The 17,005-nt window shown below is 58.1% G+C and overlaps 1 protein-coding gene across 6 annotated transcripts in view; it reads right to left on the bottom strand.

The window, feature by feature from the left end:
• DDC (dopa decarboxylase) overlaps positions 1-17,005 on the bottom strand; it is a 74,267-nt gene that overhangs the window by 41,682 nt on the left and 15,580 nt on the right. For all 6 annotated transcript variants that reach the window (XM_077864174.1, XM_077864171.1, XM_077864172.1 and 3 more), the window contains exons 2-6: positions 13,701-13,929; positions 11,795-11,908; positions 9,791-9,910; positions 3,286-3,420; positions 2,463-2,606 (exon numbers count right to left, since the gene is read on the bottom strand). In XM_077864174.1, coding sequence (XP_077720300.1) covers positions 2,463-2,606; positions 3,286-3,420; positions 9,791-9,910; positions 11,795-11,908; positions 13,701-13,901 — 714 coding nt within the window. In that variant the 5' untranslated portion in view covers positions 13,902-13,929. The remainder of the gene's footprint in view (positions 1-2,462; positions 2,607-3,285; positions 3,421-9,790; positions 9,911-11,794; positions 11,909-13,700; positions 13,930-17,005) is intronic.

Genomic DNA, 17,005 nt, shown 5'->3' with positions numbered 1-17,005 from the left:
TCCCGTGGTGCAGCCATAAAAACAGCCACACAGCTCTTTGGCTAGATCTCCAGGGCACCAGGCAGGAGGAAAGTCAGTGCCCGGGGCGCCAGAGTGTGTGACCGCCCGCATATAACACGCTCAAAATGAGGACAGTGTAGAGAAAGGAAGCAGAGTCGCGGTTTCCAGGGGTTGGGGCGGCAGGAGACAAGAAGGGCATGAGTGTGTGCAAGAGGTGGTGTGGGGAGACCTTCGTGGTGATGGAGGAGTTCTGTATCCTGACTGCAGGGCGGGGGCTGACGTGCACCTACACACGTGGCAAATGACCTAAGACCTCTATCAGGGCCTGGCTCTGCCCTTGCACTGGACGCTGTGGAAGCTGTAACAACCGGGGGAAACTGGGTGCAGCGTTCCAGGGGTCACCGCACACTATTTTTTTGTGTCATGTTTTTTTATTCTACAAGTGTTCAAAATAATGACTTAAAGCCTTTCAATATTGCAAACTAAGAACGTGACGTATTCCTTTATCATCTGGACATAATTACAGAAAGAAGTGGTCAATTGTAAACAGGTCAGAGTGGAGGCAGGGGTTTTAGGATTGGATGGAAGAGAGCGCACGTACGAGAGCGTGAGAGGCATTCGGCACTCAGTGGGAGGATTGATCACGGGTGCAACGGGAGTCTCAGCACGGGAGGAAAGAATGGGAGGAAGCAAACTTTGAAAAGAAAATGGGTAAGAATTTCTGCAAACTGGGGTGCCTGGCTGGCTTGGTTGGTTAAGCGGTCAGTTAAGGTTGTGACCTCAGGGTCATAGGATCGAGCCCCATGTCAGGCCCCACACTCAGTGGGGAGTCTGCTCGAGGATTCTCTCTCTCTTTCTCCCTCTCCTCCTCCCCCTGCTCTCTCTCTCTCCCTCACTCAAATAAATATAAAAAAATAAAAATAAAAAACCCAAAACAAAAAAAACAAGAATTTCCCCAAACTGAAGATTTCCCCAAAGAGATGACAAATTATAGATTATGGAAGTTCTGTGATCCCCAAGGAGAATAAGCACAATGAAACAACCGGCTTGCATCCTCACAACAGATGAAAAGACACAAAGACAAAAAGCAAATACGACAAGGAGCCAGAGGGAAAAAGTCACGTTGCCACATCATCTGCCCGTCAGCTCCTCCCATGACTTACATCTGAATCTTCTCCATCCTTCTACAGTGATCGTGTGTGGATGCTCTGGACTCCCCCCGGGAACTCCGTAAGTCACGAGCAAGTCTTGTGCCAAATCCTACCCTCCCTGCCTTCCCCACTCACAGAGTAGATAGTCAACGAGTAGTTCATTTGAATTGACGGAACCGATTTCTTTGGGGGAAAAATGTTTGTCTTGAAGACTAATTCTTAAATTAAAAACATAGTGGGCATTATTAACACATGGCCCGTAAGAGCCCAGCAAACCGAGATTGCTCTGACAACTAGGAAATGCTAGGGTACTGAGGAAATGCACGGTCATGAGGCACGTGAGGATCTTGAACTGGCTGCGAAAATCTTTAATTTATTTATTTATTTATTTATTTATTTATTTATTTATTTATTTTAAGACTGATTGGTCTTAGAAAGGAGGGGCAGAGGGAGAGAGAGAATCTCAAGCAGGCTCCCCGCTGAGAGTGGAGCCCAATGCCGGGCTCCACCCTATGACCCTAAGATCATGACCTGAGCCGAAATCAAGAGTTGGCGCTTAACGGGCTGAGCCGCCCGGTGTCCCCGCTGCGAGAAGCCTCGAATGCCTGGCTCCCTCCCCTGGTAAAACTGGGACAGGCAGAACCCCAGTACCTTGTCCGCCTCCCCAGGTACATCTGATGTGCAGCCCCTTCGAGCACCAGAAGCCTAGGGCCAAGGTCGTGGAGCAATCGCCATGACACGCGACATGACACGTGACGCCTCAGCCACAGGCGCTGCACGGCCGCGTCGGGTGCGACACCTCCCAGGCTCTCGTTGTGACACCGACTATTCCTTTCCCGCTGGGGAAAGCCCATCTGTCTACAAGATGGGCTGGAGCCTGATGCCATTCGGCCACTTGGGTATGACCTGTAGTCAGTCGCTGTCGGCTTGCCATCCCTCCCTTGCAAACGATGGGTGCGGGCGTGTGCTGAGAACGCCGATCTGGGCAGCAAGGCCTCCTGTGGGTTATTCCCGACCTGACCCCTGGGCCATCATACGCTCCTCTGACGGAGCACCTACCGTAGCCCAGAGCACTTCAAGGGACCATCACAGGGCGTCGCTTCTAACAGGAGCTCACCAGGATCCTCCGGGCTGGGTGCTCCGCTTACCTCTTGCTGAGGTTAGACGGCCCAAGGGACAAATGGAGTGTGGCCCCAGCCTCCCCCGGGAGCGGCCAGCTGAGCATGCATGTGCCGCCCACCTGTGACCGGCCCAGGCAGGGCGCGGAGGTGCCCAGGGGGCCATACCCAGCACGTCCGCAGGTTGACTTACGAAGAAAGGAATCAGGCCCTCCGCCTTGTCTCTCTCCAGGGCCTCCTGCAGGGCCGACGCGCGCATGGCAAACTTGCCATCCGAAGGGATCGCTTTTAATTTCACTCCTCCAATTAATCCAGCTCTTTCCACCGAGGAGTGTGCCTGGAAGGAAGGCAGCGGAGTTGGATTCTCGTGGCTGTGAGCCCCTAGCTCTGCAGAGAGCCCCCCCGTGTGTGGATCAGCCCCCTGCCCCTGCCCCTCACTTCCAGTGTGTCAGATCCTGTGGACTCTTGCTTTCCAGGTAGGTGGACAAGAGTGAGATCTTGCAAACCATGCCCTGAAGCAGAGTGAGCACACCCGGGTTTCTCTCGGGGGGCGCCTGTCACCATGGGGCCCTGGGCCGCTTGGGGGCCAGCTCGGTGCTTAGTGTCTGGAGAAAAGCAGCCAGCAATGTGGCACCATTACTGCGTGGTGGCTGTGTTGTGTCTCGGGGACTCCCGGCAAAGTCGGCTCTTACTGAAGGCGCCCCCTCTGCCCCGTGGCTCCCACCATCACTGTCTGCTACTTGAGTCCATCCGGGGTCGGGATCTCCCTGTGGCCGCCCACCCCGTGGAGGCCAGGAGGTCAGGACTCCCAGCCGTGGAGCCTCTCCCCCGGTGACCCTGGCAGGTGACCCCCGTGGACCTCCGCAACCTCTGTGCACATGGACAGAAGAACCAACGCCCACTGCGAAGCACAGCTGGGGCGAGGTCTGAAATGCTGCACGGTCTCGTTTCAATTTGACTCGACCCAAAACAAGCATTCAGATCCTGGGGGCCAACAGGCTCAGCCAACCACTCACTTGATCAGATGAGTAGGCCACCAGCTTCTCCATGATGGCGCCCTGTGTCAGTCCTGGGGACGCGGCCTGCAGGCGGCGGGTCACTTTGGTCCGAGCAGCCAGCAGGGCCACCAGAGTGGCCTCACTGGCGCTTCCCTGGGTCAAAGAAAAGGTTGCAATGAGCCTCGAGGAGCAGCAAAGGAGTCAATACCTAAACCGTTGGGGAGACTCAGTGTCTCTATTTTTCTTAAAAGTTGAATCTGAAGCTGCAAAGCTTGTCCTCCTCCGTACAGGAGAAGTCCGAGCCCCCGTGACTGCTGGAAAATGCCCATTGGCTCTTCGGATTCGTTCACATTGCTCTATTTTCTGTGGCACCTTAGCCAGCACTTCTGGGCGCCTGGCTTGAAGCAGGTATTGTGAGCGGTTGTGCTCCACACGCCTCTCCCCGCAGTCCTCCTAGTGTGGCCGGGAAGTCCTACTCCTAGGTCCCCCTGCGCCCCCCCCCGGGGAGCAGACCCCGGCCCAGGCTACCAGCATCTCCCCCCAGCTCTGTGTTCATCGCCGCGTGGACACGGACATCTGCGTTTGTTTACAAATTGCCGTGTATTTTCCCTGAGATTCTGAAATTCCCTTGGAGGATTTCCCTTTGGTTGCTAACGTGATCGGCTACACCGTGTCCTTCCAAATCTGGCCTTGGAGGCCACACCCCCAGGCCCTCAGAACATGACCGTATTGGGAGATAAGGTTTCCAAAGACATCACTAAGGTGAAAGGAGCTCTGGCAGGTGTCCCTGCAAGAAGGGGAAGTTAGGCACCAGGCTTCCCCGACACAGAGACAAGGCCGCCGAGGACCCGCGGAGGGGACAGCCCTCTGCAAGCCACGGACAGAGGCATCAGAAGGAATCGGCCCTGCTGACACCTTGATTGGGACTTCCAGCCTCCAGAACCGGGACACGATGAAGCCTATTGTTTAAGCCCCTGCTCTTGGGAGAAGTGCAGCGGACTCGCACAACCAGCGTCAACTCATTCTGGCAACAAGGGACAGGAGGGGACCTGAGTGGGGAAAACTAGAGAGGGACCCAAACCACGAGAGACTCCAAACAAAGGGCTGCAGAAGGGGAGGTGGGTGGTGGGGATGGAGTAACTGGGTGACGGGCACCAAGGAGGGCGCTCGACGGGATGAGCACGGGGTGTTATACTCTGTGTTGGCAAATGGAACTTCAGTAAAAAATAAAAATTTAAAAAGCCCTCATTCTGGCAAAGCACTGAAGAGTGCTGCAATCCTGGCTCCTCTGCGGCTGGGAGTGGGTAAACGGTGACGTGGACTCGGCTCGTAACCCGGCCACCCGGCCGTCCCGCTCAATTTGCAAAATAACTGCATCTAGAAGTTGTCCTCGTCAGGTGGGAAGGGGGTGCCCAGCCAGAGAGGAACTAACTTGGTCCCAGTGAGCAGCTGGCAGGGGCAGGGGGAGGGGGATCCCCACATTTACAGCGATGCCCCCCTTCCCACTGCTCACGATCTCCACATCTCAAGTAATTCCTAGAAGCCCGCAGGCTGCATGGTATGAACAGTGGAAAGGAAAAAAATAAAAGAAGGTGGATTTTCATGGACTATGAGAGATTTCTAAGATTTTAGGGTTTTGCAGAAAAACATACAATAACATCGCTAGCCCCCCCCCCCACCCGTTCACATTTTTATCTTCCTCGCCCTCCAGCGATCCAGATTTCCTCTCCTATTTGGCCATCACGCTGCTTTCACTCGTTCTTTCACATTAAAGGGGCCCCTTCGGGGAGACGGTGGAATTTGAACAGAAGGCCTCGGGGTTCAGGCGCAAGGACTCAAGTACGCACGATGCCACCTTCTTAACTGGAACCATCAGGTGGCTTCCTCATTGCCTCAGGCCATCTCTTCGTCAGCGATCAGAGTAGACGTGTTAGAACGAAGGTCCTGGGCAGGGCTGGTGACGGGCGATCCCAGGGGACCCCACAAGGCCTCAGCTCCTGTGCCCCAGCCTGTGCCTCCTGGACCCCCTGGCTCAGTCCTTCACATCCTAAGAGGAGCTTCTGGAAAAGCAGAGCTTCTGGGTGCTGCAGCACCTGCCTTATTCCATGTCCTCTGCCTGGGACCCCAAAGCCCGCCTTAGCCCCAAAGCTCTGCTCTGCCCTGAACCCCCGCTGACGACAGGCCTCGAGCCCTTGGGCCCGTTCTCTATGGGGTCGCCTCTCCGCTGCGCCCCGTGCTGCATGGAACCCCTCCTCCGGGCAGCCGGGAGCGACCGGACACAAGGCACGCCCCACAAAAGACCGAAATCATCCGTGGAGTCCCCGGAGCAGCCATCGGGCTCTAGCCCTGGGGCAGGCATTCAAGCAGCCTCCCAACCCTTTGCGGGAAGGGGAGCCGGAGGCGGGGCGGCGGAGCAGGGGTCGGTCCTGGGGCGGGGAGGACCCTTGGCTTCCCAGCAGCACGTGGCAAGGCGGCCAGGAAGCAGAAGGAACGCTGGTGACAGCTGACCGGCGGGGACCAGACAGGCCCTTCCCTCTCCGGGTTTCAAGTGTCACCCACGCGCGGTGAGCCATTAAGAGACCATGTCGCCACCTGGTTTGTCGGGCTCAGAGGATGACTGGACATCCCACTGCTGCCCGTCACTGTGCTGGCGCCTGGTAGCTGTGAGTGACCATGGCCCTGAGGGCGCAGCGTCGCCCCACAGCCCCGGCCCCCGGCTGTCACCAGGCCGAGCGGCTCTGGGGCCTCAGCGATCACAGGCCGACAGCGCTGTCAGCTGCAGAGGGCGGCTGGGCTTCCTCTGCGAACAGGCTGCAGCATCCAGCAAAACTGAGCGCATCGGGGGTGAAGGAGGGTTGGGCTCCAGGGGCCGGGAGGGGCCGGGGGGGTGCACAGCCGATGCCGGGGCTGCCGGCGTCTCGGAGAGATGGGATTGTCCTTAAAGATGATTGCAGGGGCCCCTGGGGGGCTCAGCGTGGACGTTTGCCTTCAGCCCAGGGCGTGACCCGGGGTCCCGGGATCGAGTCCCGCGTCGGGCTCCCTGCATGGAGCCTGCTTCTCCCTCTGCCTGTGTCTCTGCCTCTCTCTGCATCTCATGAATAAATAAGTAAACTCTTTAAAAATATATATATCTATATAATTGCAAGACTGAACCCACGTGCACCTCTGGACACTAACCCAAACGAAGAGTCGGGGATGAGCTGATGGAATTGTTCTCGTCTTGCCTTCAGTTATCCGGGCCTTTGGGCAGGATCCGCTCCCTTTCTTGGCCCCAGGTTCCTCGGCTACGAGAGAAGTCGTCGGTAATGCCATCAACCCTCCTAACTATTTGCAGGTTGGAAAAAGGATCGCAGAAAGCACAGGAACGAGCCTGGCCCGCGGTGGGCAGTCACTAAAAAGTCACTGTTGGTATGAAAGTCACGCCTGAGATTACGGAGTATTTGTAAGATTTTTGAGAAGCATCAAATTAGAAGAACCATCACGGAAGGCTGAAAGGACTTGACTATTTTTATTTTTATTTATTTATTTATTTATTTATTTATTTATTTATTTATTTTTATTATTATTTTTTAACCTATTTTTAGTTGTAGAATCCAGTGATCCAGAAACACTCTTTTAATTTTTTTTTAAATTTTACTTTCTTTACTCTTTGTGAAGTGTGAACGGTGGACGTGGACCCAACCCCGAGAGCCCCAGCAGGAGGCTGATGATTTGCTTAGACGCTGCTTGTGCTTGTCCTAAAGGGTATTGGTCCCCGGAGATGTTATTCATAAAGGGAAAGATCTGATACGACATATGCCGTGAATTATTTACGTAGATTGTGACACGTCATGGAAAACAGTGCAATAATCTCAAAGAATGGAAATGCTCACAACAAAAGAGTAAGTAAAATACCGTACGGAAAATACCGTATTCTCCGGATCTTGTGCAGAAACACACACGGGTACTGAAGCAACACCAGGGGAATGCTCCCAACAGTCCTATAGAGATTCCATGCTTACAGTCAAGGTCTGTTTTGTTTTGTTTTTTTTTTTTTTTTGTAAAAACAAAACAAAACAAACTTGACTGTAAAAAAAACATTTTTGTAAAGAGGAAGAGCAGAACCAAAGCGGATCTTGAAGGCAATAAATGGGCAGCGCAGAAAATTCAAACAGTGATGCAGAGAAAATGATGAGCTTTTCCCTCCAAATACAGAGGAGAGAATGACCAAAAAAGTAAATTAACAAAAGAAAACTGGAAATGACAAGAGAGGTGCCCGACTCGCGGGAAATGGAAGGTCCCAGAAAACCCACGAGGGGTTTTTGCAAGGCTGAGCTGCAGCGACAGGTGCTGCAGAAGCAAGATGTCCCAAGGGGAAGAAGGAGCAGGGACCCGGATGGACAGGGCTTAGCAAGTGGGGGTTGGGGTGGGGGTGCGGGGTGGGCTCAGATTGAAGGAACAAACCAGACAAGTGGATCTGGGCAAAATGTGTGGCATCAGGAAGGAAAAGTGACGTCGGCCGCCGGCAGTGAGCGCGAGCTCACCCCAGGCCTGGAAGCGGGTCACGCAGGATTCGAAGCCGGGGTCCCGTCCCCTCCCCGAAACCCCGTTTCCCTTCTGGCCTCTTCCTCAGAAGGTGGGGGGACCGCAGAAGCAGGACGGAAGCTGCCAGCATCCTCCAAGCCGAGCCGCGGTGAGGGGCCTGGGCTGGGTGCTGGGCGGCGGCCTCCCTCCCCGAGGCCAGAGGGCACACGCCACCCCCACCCCAAGTGTGGCCTTCGGCCTGAGGGTCAGCAGGGTCAGGACGTGCAATCCCTCACGAGAGGAAGGGGGTCCAGGGAGCGGACCTCGAGTGCACAGTGAGGAAATCCTGGTCCTACTACGCTCACATTGAAAGCGGGCTCACGGCCTGCGGTGGAGGCTCAGCCTGTGCGTCATGGGCACCCCCCCTCCCAGCTCTCAGTCGCTGCTGCGGGATAGAAGGTTCCAGGACCCAAGGCAGGGAGGCAGGAGAGCTCAGCGGGAAGGGCTTTGAGCCGGGCCACAGTGGCCTCTTGGCCACAAAGACGTCGGCCCTCTGTCCTGGCACAGAGTCCCCGCCGAGAGTGACCCGAGCCCGGCACAGGAACAAGGGCCTCTCCTGCGAGGCTAGTCCTGCCTCCCGGCCTCCAACACAACCTGTGTGCAGGCGGTGGAGTAAGGCCCCCCAAAAGACGTGCAGGTCCCCCCCACGTGTGAGGGCTTCCACGGAGAGGGCATCCTGCCAGTGCGATGAAGAGCCGAGACGCAGCATCTTGGACCACGTGAGTGGGCCCATCTGACCCACGGGGCCCTGGAAGCGGAGAATGTTCCTCGTCTGTGGTCGGGGGGAGACACGGCCGTGCGAGACGGCTCAGAGGGAAGGGATGCTGCGGCTTCGGCGACGGAGGAGGGGTCGTGGCCCCGGACGGCGGGAAGCTTCCAGAGACTAGAAACGGCAACGGTCCTGCCTGGAGCCTCGCAGGTGTCAGACGCCTGAGCTACAGCATTTGGAGAGGATCGCTCTGTGCTGCTTGAAGCCACCAGAATCTGGGAGCGGCCATGGGAAACTGCCCCACAGGGGCTCAGAGGGCGTGGGGCGCAGGGTGGGGGGCTTGCTTCCTCTGTGACCTCGGGCACGCCAGTCACCGACCACGACCCAGGAGCGCTAGGACCTCAGCGTCTTCACCGGCCGCCCTCCCCGGCTCTTGGACCCTCCAGCCAACGGCGCTTCGCAATTTCATGATTATATACTTGACACCAGAAATATGATGTCAAGGAGGGTGACGGGTTCAGCAGAGCCCAGGGTCCAACCATGCCGGGAAAGGAAAAGAGCACAACACCCTGGTCTTCTTGGTGGCATTTGTCCTGAGGCGCCCGGTGGGAAAGACACGCCTGAACCCTCGCGTGGCCTCGTCCCCAGCCCCCAGTACGTCGCCGTCCAGCGCACACTCGGCCGTGAGGAGGACCCGTGACGCGCTGCGTGGGAGAGGCAGCAACTCCAGGCGATCATGGTTCTCGGTGATCTAGCGCCTTCTAGAAGCCTTGGGGCGACGCGGCGTGGTTGCAGCCGCGCTGGCCGCCTGGACACGGCGCTCAGCGGTGGCGGTCACCGCTCCACCGACAGACAGATTCGGGCTCAGAGCCCAGCCCTGGAACGTACCAGCCGGGGCAGGCGGGCTCGTCGCCTCGGTCCCCTCGCCTGTGCAACGGTGTGGAACGGCCCCCAACTCCTAGTCTTTTGTAGAACTAAACGGGTTGATGCCCGCCAAGTGCTCACACGGTGGCTGCCCCCGGCTCAGCACGCAGGTGTCCACCTGACGGCCTCTTGGCTCTACCGAGCCTGGGGGACAGAGGGACAGCCCGCGCCAGGACCCACATCCAGATCCAGAGGCTCCTAACTGCTCAGCGTCGCTTGTTCTCCAGAAGACACGCAGGAGGTTCAAAGGCCTCCTTTCTCCCACCTGTAGGCCCTCGTGTGGAGCCCCTGCACCCCAGAAAGCCGGACAGCCCCCCCCCACCTTACCTGGATCACCCCGCCCCCTTCTCCCACTTGCCCGGCCAGAAAGGCCTCCGGCAGCTTCAGCATCTTCCCCAGCCAATCCATCATCACCGTCTCCAGCTCCGTGCACGCCGGACTCGCAGCCTGGCGGGGCGAGAAGAGAGGAATCAGCCGCCGCCGGCCTGGGACCGACAGACGGCTGTGCGAGGAGCAGCTCCTCCCTTTGGTGGCTTGGAGCCTTAGGGGCGGTTGCCCAAGAGGCTTGAACATTCTCAAGAGGCCCGTCCCCGGGTGGGATTAACGGGGCGGCGTGCTCTCCCGTCCGGGGGTTCTGGGGAGAAGCAGCAGCAGGACCCCTCGCTCTGGCAGCTCTGATGAGGGCCGCTCGGCCCGGGTGCTGCAGGGCTCAGCACACCTCCCATCCCCCCTTCCCTCCCACCCTCCGAGAACCGAGGGAACCCCAGTCCCCAGGCCCCAGATGTGCCCCAGAAAGGACGGCGACCTCACCATCCCCCATCCTGGGGACGTCGCCCTTGTCCCCCGCCCCCCACCCTTGTCCTCCCCCCACCCATCTCCAGAGGCAGGTGTCAGAACAAGGGCCAGGTCTTGTGGGATTTCGGGAGCAGCAGGAGGGTTTACTCCTCCACGGAAGCCCAGATCAGCCTCTCTCCGTCCCAGATGCTGCTCAGCCCTTATTGACTCTCCGGCAAGGTGTCGCACTCCACCAGCACCACCGGCGGCCCCCCCAGCCGTCTGTGTGCTTACAGCGGGATCCAGGGCCCTCCTCCAGAGTCACGAGTGAGTCAGTGGGACTGGACGCAGTCTGGGAAGTGGGTTCCAGGTGGCCTCAATCCCTTGGGAGCCCCCGGGGCAGGTGGCTGCCCTCGCCCTCAGGAGCTCGAGGTGCTGCTGTACCATCTTGGACTCTCCCGTCATTGCCCAGGGCAGATGGCAGGATGGTCTTGGTCCCCACCCAGGGATGCACGCCAGCTCGTGACGCATGGCTGATAAGAACGAGCAGCCCGTTCTCTCCGCCAGGCAGCCCCGTGGGAGGGTCTGGCCCATCCCAGCTCGGACCAGCTCCCGGCGTTGGAGCCCGTGCCATGGCCTGTACGGCCGGGGGACAGTGGGGCAGCCCTTCAGGGCTCCAGAGACATCAGAGTGTCCTCAGGAAGGACAGACACCAAAGGGCAGATGCCAAGACGTCACCCGGAAGGGACATGACAGCTCCAGACCGGCAAGTCCAATGACATCTGCCCTGGTAGAGAATGGGGGGGGATGTCCTTCAGGAGGGAGTGTGCTCCACAGACACGGGGGAGGGCCGCAGGGAGGACCCCTCGCCCAAGCCTTCCTGGGTGGAGCGGGGAGCCTGGCGATGCTGGGTCCCAGTGCTGGGCACCCAACACTCCCAATGCACTGCTTCAAGCACAGGCCTCGGGTGCTTGTTCTGCACGAGGCAGCGCCCACGAGATCGCAGCCCCGGGGACAGGCCACGTAGCAGTCTGCAGCCCTGGGACCCCCAACGCCCTCTGCACCTGGCTCTGCCTGTGCGCGCTCTGCTCTCCGGAGGACGGGGCCCCTCCCGTGGCGCCGGGCCTGGGTGCAGGGGCCCACGTCAGGGCACCCCGGGGATGGCGGGGCCCCCCAGGCCCAGCAGCCCTGGCTGCGAGTGCATGGAGACGGCTGGGGCAGCGGCAGGCATGTGCGGAGCTTCGGGATGGGCTGCGAGTGCAGATTCCCAGGCCGGGCTGCGGAAACTGCGGGGCCGTGGCTGTGAATTCCCGGTACCTCCAAAACCCCGTGACTGTGCAGGACCGGCTTTGCTTGTTGGCCCTGAGAGGAGCCTCTGTCTGGCTGTGTCCCCGTATCATGTCCCCGTAACCCACGTTCCCTCACCGGCGCCGTCTCCAGGGCTGAACGCTTCTTCCCTCCCACAGGTGCCACTGCTGTGGGCTCAGGCCCTGGGGGCACAGGTGCCCAGGCCCCATGGCAGCGCCTCCCACCGCCCTGGGGCCCCTGCGAGCTCACCCAGGAGAAGCCGATGCAGCCGATGGCCCCACACAGGATGTCTGCAAGCAGCGCCGGGTAGGAGTTGGCGGATGGGAAGTAGGCGAAGAAGAAGGGGCTGTGCCAGTGGGTCACCTGTGTGCAGAGGAGCCGTGCCCGGGGTGTGAGGGAGCCGGGCCCCGATCGCGGCCAAGCCTGTGACCTCTCTAAAAGCAAGAGAGGTTAGGAGCCAGGTTTCCCCAAACCTGCTCTAAAAAAACTAAAACCCATATTAGGAGGAAAAAAAAAAAAAGAACCGGACTGATTTCAGACTTCTCAGCTGGTCTTACCGCCCCCGACTGAATCTCCTGTGCAAGACGGCCCCCCAGCCACCATGGCTCCTCGCCCCCATCCCTGTCTCCTCTGTCCCCAGCCTTGCAGGGCCCCCGGGGGGGTGAGGGGGGCAGATGTGCATGGACAGGCCTCTGGAGCTGGAATGCAGGGCTGGGTGGGGATGTCCCAGGTTCGGGGAAGGAGATGGGGGAGGGGAGAAGATGGGGGGGCTGGGGGGTGCTGCTCTGCCTCTCTGATGTGTTCCTGCTGCTGACTGGTCTGCTCTGAGGGAACAGAACAAAGCCTCTGAGACGCCCTCCGCCCCCAGGTCACGGAGGTGCTGTAGTTGCGGAGGCAGGGGCCCTGGAGGCCAGGATTCTCCGCTGGGAGTCCGCGTGCCTTTGCTCTCATTCCGCACACCTGCCCACGGAGCCCTGGGAGCTCCCGTACCGTCCCCGCAGTCACGGGGGGCTGGGCAGGGCCAGAGTCCCACCCCGGGGCCCGGACCCTGAACGCCCCGACCGCCCCCTTTGCACTCAGGAGGAGAACTCCCAATCCCATCGTGCCCCACGTCCCGGGTGAGGCCGGGCGTGCCTGTGCTCCCAGGTCCTCGGCTGACACCCTGACTCACACCGAGGTGGGTGGTACTAGAAGTGCCCCCGCCCCCTGCGGGCAGGTAGGGGTGCATCAGACGTGGCAAGGAGCAGAGGCCACAGGAGGGAGGCGGGGGCGGCCATCCTCGAGCCCACCTGAGGATCCTCCCGGGAACTGAATCGGCCGCGACCTTGATCTTGCGCTGCCAACCTCAGGACCATGAGAAGCAAACAGCTGTCTGCCGTCTGAGCCCCGCAGCCCCGGGGTGTTTTGCCCAGACGCCAGCAGACAACGCCACCCCGTCCGCCTGACATTTAACCGCTCCTCCCTGGAGGGGCTGCGAGCAAGCGAGCAAGCGAGCCAGCAAGCGCTCTGTGTGTTTGCACAACCTCCAAGCGAGAACAGGAATCCTGCACTTAGCTCCAAGCACAAATGTCAAAGGAAACCCCTGGGAGGCTGGAAAGCGAGCAGCGGCCCCGAAAGAGGCGCCCTGGTCTTGAGGAACAGCCCTGGCCGGGTCCGTGGCCCCATGACTCACTGGCTGCAGGTAAAGGAGCCGGCCCGCTTCCCAGGGCAACGTCTGCTCAGAAGCAGGGCCTTGTCCCTGCCCCCCCAAGTAAATGTCTCGAGTAAAATAAATAAAACATTTCTTCCAGGCTTGTGATTTGCCTTCTTGCTAAATGCAAGAATGTCAGGAATGCGTGGAAGGACTCTTGCCTGCACCAGGGGATCAGGGGGACTGACCTGGGGACCTGGGGGAAGCACGGCCCCTGCCCTGGGGCCCACACAGTCTGGGGCGCTGTCCCAGCTCCATGGCGTCCTCGCTGTGCGGCCTCAGGCGGATCACCTAACCTCTCTGGGACCGCGTGGGCTCAGCTAGAAAATAGGAGTGGTAAAATCTCTCCCCAGCAAGGTGGCTCTGAGGACCAGGTGGCATAAGACGCATGACTGTCCAGGGCCTGGTAGGTCCTACCCTAACGCTAGCCCCCCGCCCCGTCCACGGCCTCGGGTTCACGCTCACCCCCGGCATGATTATCTTCTCCACGTCACTGATGATGTCCTCAAACATGTCTGGCTCCTCGGGTGCAGTGGTGGGGATGAGGGGCCGCAGGTAGCCGGGCTCCACATCCGGGTACACCTGGCGCCCCTCGATGCCTTCCAGGTAGTCGGCCACGAAGTCCACCATCTCCTTGCCCCTCCTTCGGAATTCAGCTGAGTCCATGGTGGCTGGGCCTTGCCAGAGGCAGCACCTGCACAGCCGGAGAAAACAAATCCGTCAGCCAACACGACGACCTCTCACCCGGGGCGGCCAGTTGCCGGGGAGCTGACTGCTCCGCTCCTGGGCGGTGACAGCTGGGGTCCCAGCTGGGGGGCACCTCCGTCCCTGTCTGGACCATGGAAGCCCCGCTGGATTTGGACACGAAGCAACACGCTTACCCTACCCCTGGCCACTGCTCCCGTCTCACCATGTGTAGCAAAGAAAGGGACTGGACGCGCGCACCTGGCCCCGGCCCTGCCCAAGCCGGACGGCGAACCCCGCCCGGTCCTGCCATACCCCTGGCTAGCCGCTGGACGGAGACAGGCGAGCGGAACCCTCTGGGCTCCTGGGCTCGCACGACAACTGCAGGCGACAGAGCCGATCGCTCAGCACGGTGCAGAAGCGACCTCACACGGTGCATGTCCCGCGCTCAGCCCGGAGCTCAGGTGCATAACCTCCCGCCGGCTGCTGTCTGCACCCTGTGGCTTCCGGAGTCAGTGGGAGCCCACCGCTCAGAATTCCAGGGGCTTCCTGTACTTGTCAGGGACCGCCACGTACTAAGCAAGGGGTGCATTTCTGAATTCCTCCCATGGTTCACAGCTTCATCACTCCAGATGGACCTTCCCGTGGGAATATGTGCCAGATCGGGGGTGAGTCTATACCTTCCATACACGGCACAGGTGATGAACGTACTGGGCCAATACGCCAGCACGTCTTCCATCGGCTCCCGTCATCCATGCTGGGTTTCTGCAGCTTTTTCTTGACCACATTTATCAGGTGAGAGGTGTTAAGGAGAAATGATTTGCCAGATGTTTGTTAAACACAACCTGAAGATTTTATTCAAGACTACTGCAACAGGGGAGGGAGACTGGATTCTGCCCCGTAGGCCACAGCGGCGGGTCGGGCTGCATAGCCAACAGGTACGGTAGGGCGCAGATGGAACACGGCCGCTCAGAGCAACGAGGTTCGAGGTCTAGGGTGAGGGAAGAAGTGCTCGGCTGGATATCAAGGGTGGAGCCTTCCCGATGAGCCGGCTGGCAGGATTCTGCGCTAAAGCCAGGCTCGGCGTGCCGAGGCGCGTGGATGAAGACGGCTCACAGACGCAGGACTGAGGTGTGTTCCAGGAGGGCATCTTGGCAGAGGAGGGCCAGTCTGGAGATGCCTTTCCATCTCTCAGCACTCTCTCCAGTCTCCAAGGATGCTTTCTGCAGAGTGCTCCCTGCTCCATGGGCGGCCCTGGGGGCACCGTTGGACGTTTCCAGGTTGTTTTAAGACCGATTGTTACATCAAACCCTCATCTCAGTGTTATTGTTTGAGGATACTCTTTTACTCTTTGCATCTAGCGAGCCCGTGTGGGTGACACCAAATGGGACATAAAGTATGGTTCCAAGTCACAGCATCAGCAGATGCTAAAAACGTGGGATGGCCTGGAGTCCCCGGTTTGTGTTTATAAGCTCGAGGCCCAGGAGAGCTCTGATTCCCATCCAGAATATCATGGTCAGACTTCCCGGAGGCTCTTAGCGCAAAGCTTCATCTGTGTAGCTTCTGGTTTACAAGTCCCTGGACCTGCAGGCTTCGAAATGGATTTTTCATTTGGAGTGACGGATTATTTCAAACTTTGCACAGAGAGTAAAGCTTGCTCTTTACCCCAAATCGAAGTATTTCAATTGGTGTGGTTCAAATTCAACTAAAACTGTATGGATTTGCAGGTGTTTTTGTCAGCTTACTTTTCTAAGCAGTGACGAGTGCACGTCCCGCGTTAATACTCTTCCAGCCTGTGCGTTCTCAGCCTTGTTCGTATTTCCTAGCTTACGCGTGCTGTATTCACGATACGCTTCGATCAGTGGACGTTTCGGTCAGTCCCAACTGCGTTAGGGGCAAGAGCTGTTGGAGCCCAATGGCCAACACGTCAGGACTGAGAGCCGAAGGCCTCTGACCCAGATGTCTGGTTGTGCTGCCCGGTGTAAATCGGCACTGTGGCAAACTTGACCTGGAAACAAAAGTCGTGACGGTAACGGCACGACCGCAAAGGATTTTTCTGTGTCAATTGGCGAGTACACGGAAAGAGCTTAGAACGGGGGCGCAAAAGGAACATTCGATAAATGGCACCTATTGGCTATTCCGTCAGACACCTAGAGGCATAATCCACATTTCTCTACACGTTGTGTTGCGTTACAATTTTCTGAAAGGAAGAGCGTTGACCTCATAGTTTCCATGGAATGACGTCTTATTAAATACATATTTTCTGTATCTTAAAGTCACAGGGCCACATGTGTCCCCAGAATCCTAGCTCCCCGAAGTGCTCTCCCGGGGGGAGCGTGTGACAGTGCTCGCTCAGCCGTGCTATTGCCAGGGCTATGCTTGAGCAATCTAGCTGTGAGCTTTACCAGCCTCCCGGGGACTGACGAGTCTGTTTTTTTTGTTTTTTTTGTTTTTTTTTTTTGATTAATGAGGTTCAGTGCGTTTCTCTCGCTTCTTCGCCGCGTGGATTTTTGAATTGCTTGTCCACTGCTTTTACTTAATTGCGAAAGCTCTGCTGTACTAGGCTTTCTCTTATCTCTGTGATGTATCCTGCAGACATTTTCTTCATGTTTTTGTTTGACCTAATTTTGCTGATGATCTATAAGAATTTCAATTTTTAGGTAATCGAATCTCATGATCTTTTCCTCAATGATTTGTACTGTGTGAATGACTATTAAAAATGTCCTGTGGATGGGGCGCCCAGGTGGCCCAGGAGGGTGAGCACCTGACTCTTGGCTTGGGCTCAGGTCTGATCTCAGGGTTATGAGATCGAGTCCTGCGTCAGGCTTCATGTCCTGGACAGAGTCTGCTGTGTCTCTCTCCTCTGCCCTTCCCCTCTGTGCTCTCTCTTTCTTTCTCTCTCTCTCTCTCTCAAATAAATAAAAGAAATAAAAAAAATTCCTAGTGGAGTAGGTATTGGGGCCAACTGCGTGTGCCCTGCTGGGGGGTAGCACGTGTACAAGTGGAGACCCAGCGTGCGGACCTGGGCAACATTAAGAAGGATGCTTCAGGGGCAGCCCGGGGGGCTCAGTGGTTTAGCGCCGCCT

This window comes from Canis aureus, chromosome 21, assembly GCF_053574225.1.
Source record: "Canis aureus isolate CA01 chromosome 21, VMU_Caureus_v.1.0, whole genome shotgun sequence".
NCBI classification, from domain to species: Eukaryota; Metazoa; Chordata; class Mammalia; order Carnivora; family Canidae; genus Canis; species Canis aureus.
Note: the sequence above shows the minus strand (reverse complement) of the source record. Positions and strands in the feature narration are given on the sequence as shown.